This window comes from Psammomys obesus, unplaced genomic scaffold (genome assembly GCF_907164565.1).
Source record: "Psammomys obesus unplaced genomic scaffold, mPsaObe1.curated_primary_1811, whole genome shotgun sequence".
In the NCBI taxonomy this organism is placed as follows: Eukaryota; Metazoa; Chordata; class Mammalia; order Rodentia; family Muridae; genus Psammomys; species Psammomys obesus.
Window position 1 is genome coordinate 3,317,438 of NW_026596131.1, and position 16,532 is coordinate 3,333,969.

At 47.2% G+C, this 16,532-nt stretch overlaps 1 protein-coding gene across 1 annotated transcript in view; it reads right to left on the minus strand.

Moving 5' to 3' along the window:
- Positions 1-16,532, minus strand: part of Pitpnc1 (phosphatidylinositol transfer protein cytoplasmic 1) — a 209,432-nt gene that overhangs the window by 31,262 nt on the left and 161,638 nt on the right. Inside the window, exon 5 of the mRNA XM_055592440.1 lies at positions 15,737-15,808. Coding sequence (XP_055448415.1) covers positions 15,737-15,808 — 72 coding nt within the window. The remainder of the gene's footprint in view (positions 1-15,736; positions 15,809-16,532) is intronic.

Below are 16,532 nucleotides of genomic sequence, written 5' to 3' on the forward strand. Positions count from 1 at the left end.
TCAGCCTGTGTGAGCCCATGTGTGGATGAACTTGGGTCCTACTCTGCAAAGGCAACAAATGCCCTTAACTGCTGGGCCATCTCTCCAGCCCAGATTCAAAGCATTCAGTGTCATCCAAAAGATGATCCATGGATAATGAAGGTTAAAGGGGGCGAGTCAATAAAGCAGAAGCACTCACTAGCTCTCCAGGAAAGGCGATCCACACACACACAGGGAAGAGTCTTCAGCCCTTGCCAGTTTAGAATAATTGGTGTAAGACCCACCAGCGAGTCAAGGCCTGCAGACAGAGGTCTGGATGCACCTCTGAAGGCAGGTGTGGGGCGCGCTGAGAGGTGGCGGGATCCTCTAGGTGCGTCAGCCCCCACTGAAGCAGGGGCAACCTGTAAAAGCCTGCATATTTCAGCTAATGAAACTACTTCTTGACTGTGCCCAGTCACTGATCGTCGGGGAAGGCACTGGCCTGGCACAACACGGAACGGAAGGAAGGAGGCTCCAAGGTTCCGAGGAGTTATCCTAGAGATTCCTATTTGCACAAGTCATTCTACTTATTGTGTATGCTGCCCCTCAACCCCGTGGCATAAACTTACAGACGTGAGAAACTGAAACTACAGTTCCTAAGGTAACACACACACACACACACACACACACACACACACACACCCCTCTACAAAATCTGTATTGCATCATAGGCTGGTGAGACGGCTCGCCTGTAAAGGCATTTGTCACCAAGCCTGAAGACTTGAGTTTGACACCAGGACCCACATGGTGGAAGGAGAGAACCAACTTCTGCCAAGTTGTCCTCTGACCTCTCCACATAAGCCATCACACACACACACACACACACACACACACACACACACACACACACACACACAAATTAATTTAAAAATCTGCACATTGAAGGAGTCACTGATTAGTTTCCTACCCTTAACAGACAATTGAATTACTTCTTTTCCCAGTGACAGCAGCAGACCTGAGCAAAAGGAAGCGGTGTGCACTCATATGAGCTCTTACTAGATTAACCAGAGCAGGATGCGGCCAGCCTCACACCCCAGGATTCCCCTCTTACTTTCATTTTTAAAGACACGGCCTTCTGTAGCCCAGGCTCACCTCAAACTTGCTGTAGAGCTAAGGCTAGCCTGGAACTTCTGATCCTCTCGTCTCCTATACCTCCTCAGCGCTGAGGTTACAGATATGTGATATGATGTCTGATTTATAATTCCCTTAAGTTTAAAACAAACAATTATTTACTTATCATGGTTGCTGTTTCTGTGTAGGTGCGTGCATGCTTGCACGTGCCGCAGTGTGAATGTGAGGAAGGAGGTAAGTTTCGGGTAAGTTCTCTCCTTCCTGGGGGTCAAACTCAGGTCACCAGGCTCGTGCTCATTGCCTGGGGAGCCATCTTGCCTGCCCGATTCCTTTCTGTAAAGGGCAATTTGCTTGGCTAGGGATTGGGCCCAGCGCACTAGCGTTGGCTAAGCAATGTTCTACCTCAGAGCGACGCCCCCAGCCACAGCAAGATTGTTTTCTGTTATAGAAAGCCCCAACAAAGGCACGCCATGTGTGCAGCCCGTATCTCGTCTATTCCAAAAGACCCAGATGGTTCTGAGTAAATTTAGCTGGGTGCCGAAAACAAGGTTGCCCTATAGATCAAAATAATGTGACTAGGGGAAAAAAAAATACATTTTTGCAACCCTTCACTCCTGAGGAAGGTTCTTTGTATTTCATCAATTCTCATGAGTTCTGACTTGCAACAAGGCGAGTTGACTTAGCAATAAATTCGCGGTGGATCTTAGAACTTTGGTGTGAACGATAACAAGACCCTTCATTCTGTGATGGTGTTTACTAACTTATCTACCATACCCATAAGGCAGTGTCTTAACTTGTACCCCAGGCTAGCCCCAACCTCCTGACCCTCCTGCGTCAGCATCCAGAGCGCTGGGGTGTCAGCTGTGAGGTATCACACCCAGCCCATCAGAGCATTTAGCTGACACTTTTCAACACATATTTCTTAATAGCTTGGCCAGCATAATTAAGATAATCAGCATAACTCCCCAGAATGGTCTGCATATTCCAAAGGCATTTTTGACCCTTTAGTTAAAGGGCTGGAGAGAGGATGGAACCATTTTTAGAGGCGACTCCGTGAACTTTATATTTAGTCAAAAATATAGAACGACTATGAAAGCTGAGGGAATAGAAACAGCACTTTAGGGCCGGGGAGAAGGCTCGTGGGCAGAAGAGTTTGCCATGTAAGCTTGGGGACCAGGTTCAAATCCCTAGAAACCACAGGGAGTACCTAGGAACTAGGTGGCCTGGTATACGCAGCATCGAGAAAAAAAAAAAATGACCCTGTTTCAAACAAGGCCGACAGTGAGGCCAGACATGCATCTGCACTCACACACAGAACATCCATACACAAATATAGAAACAAGTGCAATATTAGAATAAATAAACAAGGGGGTCTTACACGCACACTGAATGTCTGGAAAAATTGAAAAGTATATATGATTGACTAGCTTATCAGAGAGCATTATTATTCACCTCAGAAGATTCAGTACCAGGCTCACTGAGCTACAGCTGACACCCCGCCTGTCGACAACACAGAGCACGTGTGCAAATCCAGGAGCAGATGGGAGCATCAAACGGGAAAAATTGCTTAGAAACCGTGGCCACTGGAAATCATTAACTTCCTTCCACTCGCTCAGCCTCTTTCCATCATCCCCTCGCCCCACATTTTTCTTTTAAAGGGGCTAAAATACCCGGCAAGCCTCGTCCTTGAAGGTGTGTTTATCACTGAGATGGCATCCAGGGGATTTCAAGAGAAAGCCACTTTATGGAGAGGTTGGCTCTGGGCCTCCCTGTGGAAGGTGACACAGCTATTCCCTTTCCGGAGCTCTGACAAATCATTTGCATTCCTAGGAGGCCTGTGGCTATACAGGGAGGAGGAAATAAACACCCTCCCAGCCGGATTATTTGGTGATCTCTCTTCAGCAGATGCTACTTCTGCACCCGCACTTCCTCCACACACAACGTTCACTGCTGAAATGTAAATCATTGTAGTTTGAATGTAAATCGTCCCTCACAGGCTCATGCCTTAGACTCTCGGTCTCCAGCTGCGGTGCTATTTTGGGAGGCTCTAGAGACTTCAGGAGCTAGGGCCTCACCAAAGGAAGTTTCCTGGGACCCCGTCCCTTCCTTATTCTCTGCTTCCTCTTTACCATGGAAGACATAGCTTCCTTTTCCAAACACTCCCAATGCCGTGGGCACCTAAGTGACCATGGGCTGAGAGCTCTGAAACTGTGAGCCAAAATGAATCCCCTCCCATTAAGTTTTTTGTTCTGTTAGGTCATTAGTGACAAAAATAAAAGTGGCTAATTTATGGGCCAGTGAGATGCTCAGCAGTCAAACTGCTTGCCACACAACCCCAGCAATATCCACTTTTTAAAAAGAGACAGATGTGGGCTGGAGAGATGGCTCAGAGGTTAAGAGCACTGTCTGCCCTTCCAGAGGTCCTGAGTTCAATTCCCAGCCACCACACGGTGGCTCACAACCACCTATGGTGAGATCTGGTGCCCTTTTCTGGCGTGTAGGTGTACATGCAGATAGAACACTCATATACATAAAGTAAATAAATAAATCTTAAAAAAAAAAAAAAAAAAGACAGATGTAGTAGCTCCTGTCCGTAATCCCACTTCCACTATAGTGAGATGAGAGTGGAGACAGGAGAATCACCCAGAAGCTCACATGCACAGTCATAGATGCAAATGACAAGAAAGACCCAGATCCAGCACCGTTGGTGGAACAACTCATTCGTGCCCTCCAAAGGCCACTCCACATGCTCTGCAGGAGCGGGAGAGGGGACCGCACGGCTGGACCACACAGAGAAGGACGGCGCTGTCACACCTAATGCAGCTACTGCCACTGAGATGCACTTTATTTCCGGGTTGCTAATAACATGAAAGACAAAGACGTTAGAGTGGATGAAGCATGGAGGCGCTGAGGATTGCAAGCACATTACAGACCTACTATGTGCAACCAGCGCTGTCCTGAGCACACTGCGTGGCTAGCGTGCGCTGTACCCATACGTACTTCAGGAGTTAGAACCATCAAACCAAGTGGCAAGGGCACGAAGGAAGTGAAGGAACGGGTCTAAACCGGCTGCTGAGTGGCTGATGTGGGATTAAAGTCCTCTGGGTCCAGTTCCAGATGCTGCCCCCTCCATCCCTTCACTACCCTGCCCCTCTACTGATGAGCACTGGCTTGAATAACATGCCAGGTGGATCTTGGAGGGGGCTGTGCCAAGCAGAGTCCTTTCCAGATCAAAGCGACCCAAGGAAAGACAGCGTAAAAACCCAGAATGCAGCTATAATCCCAGCACTCAGAAAGGCAGAGGCAGGCAGAGCTCTGTGAGTTCGAGGCCAGCCTGGTCTACAAAACAAGTCCAGGACAGCCAGGGCTACACAGAGAAATCCTGTCTCAAAAACAACAACAAAAACCAACAACAACAAAAACCCAGAATGCCTATCTTCCTGGCAGGAAGTCACCTGGTCTGGTATGTGGGCCAGTGACCACACGCCCTCCTCCAGTTTGGTGAGGTAAACCCACAGCACGGTGAGAAGAGAGTGGGGACTGCAGGTTTCAGACAAGAGGCCATGTAGCACTCCCCCGCCCCCGCCCCAATGAACTTCACCATTCACAGCGCTGCAAGAGTCTGACTCTCAGGCCGTTCCCATGACTGAAGTCAAGGAGAAGGAAAGAACCGCCATTGACAGGACATGAGTCACCTCACTGAGTCCTCTCATGAGTCCTCTGACCCGAGCCTTGTTTTCTCATTGGTCATCTGGGATGTTCTAGCTGATGAACTCTCATGAGCTCCAGGCTGCAGAGCACTGCTTGGCCATGTTTGGCTCCAGGCTAGTCAGTGATTTCACTGAACTTAGTACATCACTCCTCTGCTGAGTGGGTCTGGCCAGCTGCTAGCTTTTGGCAGACTCTCTAAGTGTCCTCATCCAAAATGCTCCAAGACCCAAAGGTTGCTGGCTACCATCTGTCACCAGCAATCCATTTACAGCAGTACCAAAAATGGCTCCCCAAACATAAACACAAAGAGCTAGGTAAATAAACAAGAAAGCGATGCTTTTTTTTTTTTTTAAGAAGTACAGTAGTTTCCCACAGCAATTATGTTTCTTGTGAGGGGAAAAAATAGACAAATATTTGGAAAACAATTGCAAATCTGGGATGGGGCTGAGAATGGATTCTAGAAAGCTGGTGTGTGTGCATGTGTGTGTGTGTGTGTGTGTGTGCGCCCGTTAGTGGGGGGTGTCTCATCTCACGGAACAACATTGAGTGGATACCTTTTTTAATATTGAAAAGATGAGTCTGTCATGGAAGTTCACAACTGTAATCCTACTACTTGGGAGGCAGAGGGAGGAGTCATGAATTCAAATCCAGCCTGGGCTATGCAGGGAATTTGAGGCCAGCCTGGGCTATGTAAGGAAATCCCCACACAGAAGAAGAAGGAAGAGGAGGAAGAGGAGGAGGAAGAAGAGGAGGAGGAGGAGAAGCTGAAATCCCTTCTTCTCCTACTCCTGGCTGACAACCATGATGAATTTGCTGTCTGTACAGCTAAGAAATAAAGTTGGTTATACAATATGTGAATAATCCACAAGCAAAATATTCCCAAATTGTTTCTAAATTTTTATTACACTTATCTGTCATGCGTGTCTGCGCATGAATCGAATGAGGCAGTGGACATGTGCAGGTCAGAGGACAAGTTGTGGGGGTCAGGTCTTGCCTTCCACAGTGTAAGCCCCGAGGATCAAGCCTAATTCGTTATGTAACAGCCAACACAACTTTGTCTATAGCACAAAGAGAAAGAGGAAAATCTCCCATTTTTGTTCTCTGAGCAGAACCTGTCCTATTTTTGGACTTTTTTTTTTTTTCCCATTTGATTTTATAATCAATTTAGGACAAGCACCACCTATCCCCTGGGTACGACCCACCACATGCCGAGTGTCTAGACGTCAAAAGCTGGGTGTGGGGGTGCACGCCTGTAACTCCAGCTCTTGGGAGGCAGAAGCAGGAAGGGTTGCTAAAAGTGTGAGGCGAGCTGGGCTGCAGGGTGGCATGTGTCTGCTTATGTCACTGTGATGGCTGTAGGAGAAACACCGTGGGAAGGCTCATCCACAAGTGACCGTGTAGCCCTCTCAGAGGGTCACAGTGGAAGCTATACTGTGTCTTTTTGTGTCATATGAACTCTACTCCTTGTGGGATTTGTTAGGTGACCTTAGAATCGAGGTGTAATCTCTCTCTCTCTTTTAAGATTTATTTATTTTATATGCAACGGTGTTTTGCCTGAATGTACGAGTGTGTGACGTTGTGAACTCCAGCTGTGTGCTAGGAATTGAACCAGGGACCGCTGGAAGAGCAGTTAGTGCTCTCAACCACCGAGCCATCTCTCCAGCCCCGAGGCGTAACCTCTTGAACAATATTTAAGTGGCAGGAGAGTCCTTTCCCGGGCACTCCGGTCACTCAGTGGTGTTAGCATTCACTGATGGTGTGTCACTGCCCTGGTAATTGCAACATGATCATCCAAACCATGACACTTCAGACTCGGACATTTCCTTTCTAACTCTGATGTCCAGTTTCCCAACTGTGACTCACCACTCTCTCTTTGATTATGTGGCTTTGGGCCAGTCTGGTTACCTGTCTTGGTAAAAATGGCAGCAGCCAGCAGAGGCGGGTCTTTTCAGACTTGTCACAGTATGGTTGAAACAGGCCGAGCAGGAAGCAAATACTAGACCTAAATACTAGACTTCTGCAGTCTTTAAGCTGTGTGCATCATTAGTGATGGATAATAATTCTAGTTGCCATTGACTATACCTCAGGTTCAGAAGGCCTGTGTCACCCTGGACATACCTTCATTTGGCTCATGTGTATTTGATTGTTTGCTTGTTTGAAACAGAGTTTCATTCCATGGTCTGGGTTGGCCTAGAACTCACTATATAGCCATGATATGGCTTTCAACTCAGGGCAATCCCCCTGCCTCAGACTCCTACCTGCTGGGGTAACAGGTATGAGTGACCACTCTTGGCTTGCTGCTGTTGTTACTTTAAATATCAAGCTTTCATGGGGCTGGAGAGCTGGCTCAGGAGTTAAAAGCATTGGCTGCCCTTTTAGAGGACCTGGCTTCATCCACATGGAGGTTTACAACCACCAAGAATTCCAGTTCCAGGGGAATCTGATGGTCTCTTCTGGTCTCCGTGGGTACTGCATATGGTATGCATATACATGCAGGCAACGGACTCATGCACATAAAAATAAATAGAAAAATATCTAAGAGAAAGGCCTAGTTTTCAGATCACAAATTGTACTACAAATAGGAGAGGACACATTTTGGAATCAGCTAAGACCTGTGTTTCTGTTGTCGTCGAAATGATACTTTTGGACAGAGATTAAGGACCATCATTGACTTTCCCCTTCACAGTTTTTCCCAAGTGGATAAAAAGCCTCCCAAACTGAAAATGAGGTGTTCTGTACGCCCTTATGTATTTGTGCTGCTATACTAACTTATTAGAGAAAATGGTGGCTTTTGTAGGTGGCTGGCTATAAAAATCTAAGGTTAAAAACAGAACTCTAAAGGTTGAGGACATCAGGGATGGTGTCTAAAAATAAAGTCACCACCTTTTCATCTCCCTATAACCTTCAGTTAGAGGCCCTCGAAGGAGAAGATGACCATCCTCGGAGACCAGGAATCTGGGCACTGTGTTTGTGACTGGAACCCCTCCTTCACAAATTAATGTCAGTGCACTTTGCAACGTGTTAATAAATTACTGTGTGTTGCCCTCTGGATGTTGCAACTACCAATAATGAAATAAACTCTGCGATCACCAGTGAGGTTCAACCCTGGATCAATCCAGCTGTCCCGGAACAACAGATTCCACATTCCATCTGGTTTCTTCCAGGGCTGCTACTTGGACTTAGGCTGGGAGTATGCCTGTCTGGCTTCATCTACAAGGTGAGGCCAGCGGAGTCCAGTCAGAGGTCAGACTGTTTATGTAGTTCTCGGGTGATGAAGGTTGATTTCTCCAGTGAGATTTGTAGTAAACTAAATGAGATGGTGTCGTTTCCTAAAACCAAGAAGGACTCGGTGATTGAAAATGAATCTTAAGGGGCTGGAGAGATGGGTCAGTGGTTAGAGCTTTGACTGCTTTCCCAGAGGACCCAGGTTTGATATCCAGCATCTACTTAGTTGCTAAAAACTGTCTATAACTCCAGTCTCAGGGGCTCCAACCCCTCTCCTGACTTCTGCAGGCGCTGCATACATACAGGTAAGGATAAGTAAATAAAAATTAAAAAAAAAATAAAAAGCCATGCCTGGTGGTATAGGCCTGTAATCCCAGCTAATGAAGTGGCCGAGGCAGGAGCATTGGCAGTTCAAGGCTAGCCTGAGCTACAAAGGAAGTTCAGGGCTAGCCTGGGCAACTTAGTGAGACTCTGTCTCAATAAACTACGAAAAAATACTGTGGAGAGCAGCTGAAGTAGACACATGACCTCTCTGTCTCACACACATGCACACACACACACACACACACACACACACACACACACACACGACAGTAAAAATAAAAAAGGCCGGGGGAGGCTGTGTCTCAGTCGTAGATTGCTTGCTTAGCACATACAAAACCCTGGGTTCTAACCCCAGACCAGAAACCAATAGAAAATGAGATTGACTTAGAGATTCATCCTGATTTTCCGCTCTCAGCTGTTCCCCAGGAAGAACAGCAACACCATCATCGACCCAGGTCAAAGGTTAAAGCAAGAAACCCCCTATTTTCCCCTTTCTCTCAGACATATCAATTCCATCAGAAAGTAAGCGTTTTGAAAAAAATGTATCCTTCTCTCTCGGTTTCATTCATGGCCACCTTTCTGGCTCAAGCAACCATCTTGGCAAAGCAAAAACCAACACTGGACAACAAACAAAAACCCTAAACCGTTGGTCAGAAACGCTTACTTGACAGTTTGGACCAAATCAAAGTTTCATCAGGAAAATGTTTCATCACCGTTAACCTAAGTACGGCCATGATGGCAGTGAAGGTGACATCAGATACGTGCACGTCACCTTCTAGTTTGTGTGGGGCTTTCTTGCAGACTAATCTCCAGCGTTATCAATTTCAAAATCCTTGATAAAGAGTCTCTGATTGGCCAAAGGAACAGCCTATGGTGAGAGACTGGGCGTGATCAGTGCACTGATCTGCCTGTCTCATAAGGAACAGCTCTGCTTTCTTTCATTACAACAAGAACGGACTGAAAACGCCACACTGCAAACACTTCTTCAGGGGAGGATGTGAGAGAGCTTAATTTCCTGGAACTGGAAAAAGAATGAGACGTCCTTTCCCTCTCACTAGAGGACTTCCCTCCAGGAAGAATTATGCCCTTGGTGACACGGCTAACAAAATATAGACAGGCTGATGGTTTACAAAAAAAGGATACTCCCGGGGGCTGGAGAGATGGCTCAGTAGTTAAGGGCACTGGCTACTCAGCCAGACAGTCCGGGTTCAATCCCCAACGCCCACACAACAGCTCACAGCTCTCTGTAACCCCACTTCCAGGGGGATCTGGCACCTCCAGACGTACATGCAGCCAAAACACCAACGCACATAAAATAAACATTTTCTTTTTAAATTAAAAAGACACTCCCCCATTTTTATTTTTATTTTATTTTTTTGAGCGTGAGAGTGTATCTGTATTTGTGTGTGTAGGTTAATGTTGGGATCATCTTGGAGTATCCTTCCACCTTAGTGCTTCAGGCAGGGTCCCTTAATCAAACCCAGAGCTCTCTGATGTGGCTAGTCTCCTCAGCACCTTGCTTGCCCTGAGGACCCGCCTCCATCTTCTGAGGCAGAGATCACAGGTTTTTGGGGGATCCAAACTTTGGTCCTTGGCTTACAAGCCTGTACCTTTCCCCCCAAACCACAAAGACCCTTTAGAGGCTCTTCTATTTTCATGAGCATGAAGAACTGAAGCTAGTCGGACAGCCTGGCTTACTGAATATTCATATACTAAATCTGTTGACGCTGAGATTATTTTTGCCCCTTAGATTGACCCTGAGTGTGTGTGAAAAATCCTAACACCTAGATTCTACCCTAACCCGTCAAATCATGGTCCCTTGGGCAGGGACAGCAGCACAGGATTGCTGAGTTTTCTGAGTGATTTCCACATGCAGCCACGATTAAAACCACTGATCTACACTGCCACGGGGGCAAGGGGGGGTGATGGTGGCACCTCCTATATATGCCCCAGCAAGAGAACAGGTGAGGCTCGGCCACCACAGCGTGAGCCCATTTGGAGAAGTCAGCTCTCTGGAGCGTTCCATGATTCTGTGTGTTGGCCAGTGTTTGAACAACCTGCAAAAGTCCCAGAGGGATTGGGCCCTAAGTAGTTCACACTGCTCAGGAGAGGGCTGGTGAGATGGCCCAGCACGTAAAGACTCTTGCTACCGAGCCTGATGTCTGATGCTTCGGCCCCACATGGTGGAAAGAGAGAGGCGATTCCTACACGGTGTCTTCTGACTCCTCACATACTCCACGGCACACGTGTGTGCTCTCTCGCACACATAAAATAAATGAATGTAATAACAATAAACAACAAAAACTCGGGTGATGACGGGCGCCTGTAATCCCAGCAGCTGAGCAGGAAGAGGATGGTCCAAGAGTGAGGCCAGCCTTGTATGGAGCTCAAGGCTAGCCGGGGTCAAACAAACAAACAAAAAACAAACAAACAAGCTAGCTGGCTAGGTTAGGTGAGCCCAGAGCGCACAGCCGGGGCGAGAACTGCTACTTTGCATAGTGCCTGCTTCCTTGGAAGAGGAAGCAGAGACCAGACTGCCCCCATTAACCTCTTGGCACAGGGTCACCCCACGGCAGGTGTTTTGGGAGTGGTCCCTCTTCAGCTGAACCAGGCTAAGCACACGCTCTCCAGCCCAGATTTATGGCCTTGGACAAACAACAGAACCTTGCCCCTGGCACGGCCCCACGCTCCCCAGCGCTAATTGAGGCCTAAATAACTCCCATCAGTTTGTGCGTAAAATAAACCGGCCTCAATTTAAGACAACTTCCCCACTGAGGAACCGCAGCCTGCAGGTTTGTGCAGACATATGCTTACTAGTTTCTTCTTTAATGAGATGTTTCTGTCTAGTCATCCTGACAATGTGTTTTAACTAGATTTTGAATCACACTTATGACTGATAATAAGATAGCAACACGTACCCCATTCAGCCACTAATCGAAGCGATTATCACCAGAGTCTTTCAATTTAATTATTGCTTCTTAGCGGCATTCATTTCATTAAAATGTTGGCAGGTAGGGGTGGGGATGGTGCGCGCAGCCTCGTGAAGGATGGGAGCTGAATGGCAAGATCACGTACACAGAAAGGCAGAGATGAACTGACTTTATTAGAGTGAGTGAAATACCCACAACACATTGCTTCCTATTCCCCGTCTCCTCTTCATGCTCCACAGTCCACCCTGGGCAGAACAAGGACAAGCCTGAACAAGGCATCGGCTTCCAGCTTTGGGTTTGAAACCCTAGCTGGATAGAGACATCATGCCATCGTTTATCCTTAGAGAAATACACACTTGCAATTTGCAAGCATTTGGGAGCAAGAGTGGCATCCTAGGCCTTCTTTTTTTTCCTTCCAGGGTCAACATTAAACTGCTGCTGGCTATGTAAATTACAGGAGGGTACATAGGCAAAGTGGGGCAACAAAGTAGAGCTGGGGCGCTCTGCACCAGTGGGCCCGGAGTCACGCATGGATTGCTGAGAGCAGAGTCAGGCAGAGGCTAGGGTAGGAAGTCCGAAGATTACAGGGGCTTGTCAATCTGGGAGGCTCAAGAGAGCCTCTCTGCCATCTACACGTGGAGAGCTGATGTGAATTAACTCACATGGAATGGAGCTCAGAGCAAAAGAGCTCTTTTGCTCTTTTAAGAAAGAAAACTTTTTTGTTTGTTTTTTGAAGACAGGGTTTCTCCGTGCAGCCCTGGCTGGCCTTGAACTCGGGTGAATCTACTGCCTCTGTCTGCCAAGTGCTGGGATTAAAGGCGGGCACGACCACCTGGCTGGAAAGACCATTAAAAAAAGTTTATTATTATTATTTTGTATTTTTCCTGCATGTATGTCTGTGTACCCTGTGCATGCCCGGTGCCTTTGAAGGACAGCAGAGTGAGGGTGTCAGATCTCCTGGAGCTGGAGTGAGGCCAGTAACAGCCAGTGACTGAATGTGTGTGCTGGGAAATGAACTCGGTAAGGGCAGCATCACTCTTCACCCCCGAACACTGAGGTGGGAAAGGCCGTGCAGCCACTGAAAGCCGCATGTGAGAGCTGGGGAGAGGATGGCTGCACGCTGCTCTGCAGGACCCGAGTTTGGATCCCTGGCAGTTGCAAGAAAAGCTGGGCACGGTACCTTCCACTTGCCTGCAATCTCAGAGCGAGAGAGGCCGAGATGGGCCAATCCCTGAGTCTGCCTAGCAGTGAGCTCCAGGTTCAGTGAGAGATGTGCTTCCAAAAAGTAAGGTGGGGAATGATTGAGAATTACAGTATCAGCCTCCTGCCTCTATACACACACACACACACACACGCACACGCACACGTGTAAAATCAAGTTGGGAAGGGTATGGCATGCCTTGTTAAAAATAGCACACCCGTATGATTCATTTTGGGAGGAACTGGTTAAAAACCAAATCACAGTAATGTATAATGTGAGCCAAAGGGATATGGGTATTCATCTCTGAATCATGGCTTTCCTTTCGTTTTTGGAGCTTTTTTTTTTTTTTTTCATTGCATGTTTTAAGTTTTTAAAAAACTGTATATTAATTTTCCGATCAGGAAAGGTCATCATTTGCCAAGATTAGCATGCAGCCTTTGTGACACTGTTTCTAGACATTGCAGTTTTGAGAAAGCTGGCCAGCAAAGGGCACCCATTTCAGGCTGGGGGGGGGGGCACGGCGCCTCTCCATTTTCTTTGTGTGACTATGAGGGGGGGATACTCACTATGGAGTTCCTGAACCTGGTGGGAGGAGAGCACCCCAGCCGGTGATATTAGTCTCTCTGCAAAGTTCCGGAAACTCTGGTACAGCCATGTGGCTGGAACCACCACTGGGAAGATCAACCGAGTACTCGGATTGTTTTTCCTAGAAAGGTCAAGGTTTATGGGTCATGGGACCACTGCATCTGCGGCTGAGAAGCATCCTATGTACTGGATGAGTGTGGCTGGGAGCCGGCAAATCTTTATTAAGAAAGTAGTCTGGGGTGGGGAGATGGCTTAGTGGCCAAAGCACCTAGCATGCCTGAGGCCCAGAGTTCTGGTCTCTAGGACTCACATAAATGCTACGTGGACAAGGCAGCCTGTCTGTAACTCCAGTCCTTAGAAGACACAAGAGTCCCAGAACAAGGGGCTGGCCAGGCTAGCCGTATCGGGCAGTTCTGGGTTCAACTGAGAGACGCTGCCTCAATGAATAGGGTGGAGAGTGATCCAGGAAAATGACTGACATCAACCCCAGGCCTCCAAACACATCACCACTCCTGCACACGTCTCCTTAGGCACTTGGGCACCCGTCCATGAATATACATACCCACATATAGCTATGAATGGAAAACCGAACCAAACCATACCAGAGCAGTTTGCCGTCACCCGAAGAGCTCCCGCCTTCCTGCTAATTAATAGTCAAGAAACAGGAGAGAGCAGAGAGCAGCCAGGTTGTCCCTGTTCTGCTCCCACGACCAGAGGCAACCCCTCACACCGGGAGGTCTTCTATTGTGCTCAGGGTTTTGTCTGTTAGAAACGCTGATTATGGTTTCCTAGATAATCAGTCAGTATCTGAAAGTAGGGAAATGAGTCTGTTTTTTTGTTTTGTTGGCTTCAAACCTGAGATCCTCTTCCCTTGGCCCCTCCCCACCAAGGGCTAGGATTACAGGTATGTGACACCATGCCCAGTATTCCTGCATTTTTAATGCCTTCCAAATGACTCCTGTGGTGATATGTAAACAGAAGGTATTTAATACTCCCTTGCTGAATAATGAATGAATGAATGAATGAGTGAGTGAATGAATGAATGAGTGAGTGAATGTCTTCTTTAGGTGAACTATAGTAAAACACAGTTTTGAGTGTCATCTCCTGGGAACCACTGAAACTCCATCCAGGCAAAGTCGAGTCACTCCTAAATTAGATAACTTGTATTCCCCGTCCTCCAGAGAATGGCCTGAACAAGGTGGCCTAGGAAGAGTCAGGACAGCAGGTCACACAGGAATTGCCCAGCAGCCCTGGTCTCTCTAGTCTCTGCCAGTCACTCTTTATCCTTGCAAGATAGCTAGTGTCTGCCCCACAAATACAGCCATGCAGCCATACTCTCTAAGGAGTTTGGTCCCGCTCAGGGCAAGAAGATTTAAAATGTTTCTAGGTGTCAACACACACACAATTACTAAGTAGGGCTGGCCGACTGTCCTTTTTACAGACTCCTTCCTAGACCTTCTCCCTGCCAGTTTTCAGGTCATTGGTGTTCATGAGTCTTTAGGACTTGCCTGGTGGCACGTTGGGGCCTCCGTCACCCCTGCTTCCTGTTTTGCATTCATTCTCTTGGCTCAGTCAAAGGAGTCAGCATGCCCTGTCACCCTCTGTCACCCACATGTCAGTCTTTATTCTCCATAAACACAAACTGTGTCAAGAGGTGGAAATTTCCTATAGATTCTAGATTCCTTTTTCAGACTCTGATGGAACCCACAGACCCATTATTGGTGAGCCCCTTGGTTCCACCAAAACATTCCTTCCCAAGAGAAAGAAACTAAAAAAAAAAAAAAAAAAAAAAAGAATAATCACATGACCGCCTTTGGAAGAATCTGCCAGATGGATTTTGGACTTTTAAAAACATCTGTGTGTGTGTGTATGTCTGCATGTCTCTCTTCTGTATGCATGTGTGTGTCTGTGCACATGAGTACAGGTGCCTGTGGAAGCCAGAAGAGGGCGACAGATTCCCTGAATTGAGTTACAGGCATCTGAGATGTCTAATATGGGTGTTGGGAATTGAACTTAGGTCCTCTGCAAGAGCAATATGTGTTCCTAACCACTGAGCCATGTCTGCAGGCTCCAGAGGATGGATTTTTAAGCAACACTAATAAAGTATTTGGCTAAATTTTTCAAAAGTCAGCATGGTCACCCTGATTGCCATGCTACACTTGAGCACACATGCACATGAATATAAAATATAGTCTACATATATTTTAGTATGAACATGTACCTGGTTATGTTCATTTCTGCAAGTGCTTTTTGTTTGTTTTTATGAGGCAAGATCTCATGTGACCAGAAAGACCCTGAATCTGTGATCCTCTGAAACTCCACCCCTCAAGTGCTGGGATTCCGGACACGTACTACCACACTGCACTCTGAGCAAATTTCAGTTCCCGTTGAGAAGTGTTAATACAACAGTCAGAAATGGAATCCAGGAGATCTGCTTTCCCATGGTGCTCTTCTCTCACGGCAACCACTTACATTACAGGTGTGTCCAAAGAAGGACACACAAGTTAGAAGACAGGAAAGCTAGATTATTAGGTATTCCACACCTTATCCCAGAGGTCCAAGGTCAGAGCCTCTGAGGTCCCAGGCATGGACCAGGGCTGGGAGAAGTGACCTTCAGAGGCCAAGAACTGAGTGAGGCGCAGAGTGTGAGGACTGTCAGAGGGCTACTCACGCTGTCGTTGCTTCCTTTGTTGTCTTCGTACTTGGTTTCTATATGGATGGAGAATTTCGGCAGAAAGGAACACTGTGGAAAGAAAGCAGACTTTGATTAGCGCCACAGTTTGCTCATGTGACGTCTTTACTGCGGCATGGGGCTGCTGGCATGACCATTAGGTTGGGAGCACAGATCTACAGCAGAAATGGTATCCATCAATAAGATACATATCAATAACTATGTTCCGTAGAAGAGGCCACCACGGTGAACACCATTTCTTCCTGAAGCGACACCAGAGGCCGTGAGCAGTGTTGGAGAGGTGAGCGGCCCAGGGCATTTCCAAAGGGAATATGTGCGGGTAATCCTGACACCGCCATGGTCACAGAGGCCATCTCCAGGTCTCGGGTACTCACCTGTTCACTAGGGGGCCACTGCAATCTCTATGTGAAGGCACATATAAGATCAGTGGAGTGGCACAGCACAACCTTGAGAGCAGAGATTATTGGCCAGATAGGTGTGTGTGTCTGTGGCATGTATGTGTACATGCATGTAAGCGTATAAATGCTCTCTGTTAGGTGTTTTCCTCATCACTCTCCACCTTTAGGTGGGGGAAGGCAGGATGAGACAGGGTCTCTCTATGTGGTCCTGACTGTTCTGGAACTCGCTATGTAGACCAGGCTGGCCTCCAACTCACAGAGATCCACCTGCCTCTCCAGTGTTGGGATTAAAGGTGTGTGCCACCAAGCCTGGCCTTGCTTTTTTTTTTAAGTTAAAAAAAAAAAAAAAAATATATATATATATATATATATATATA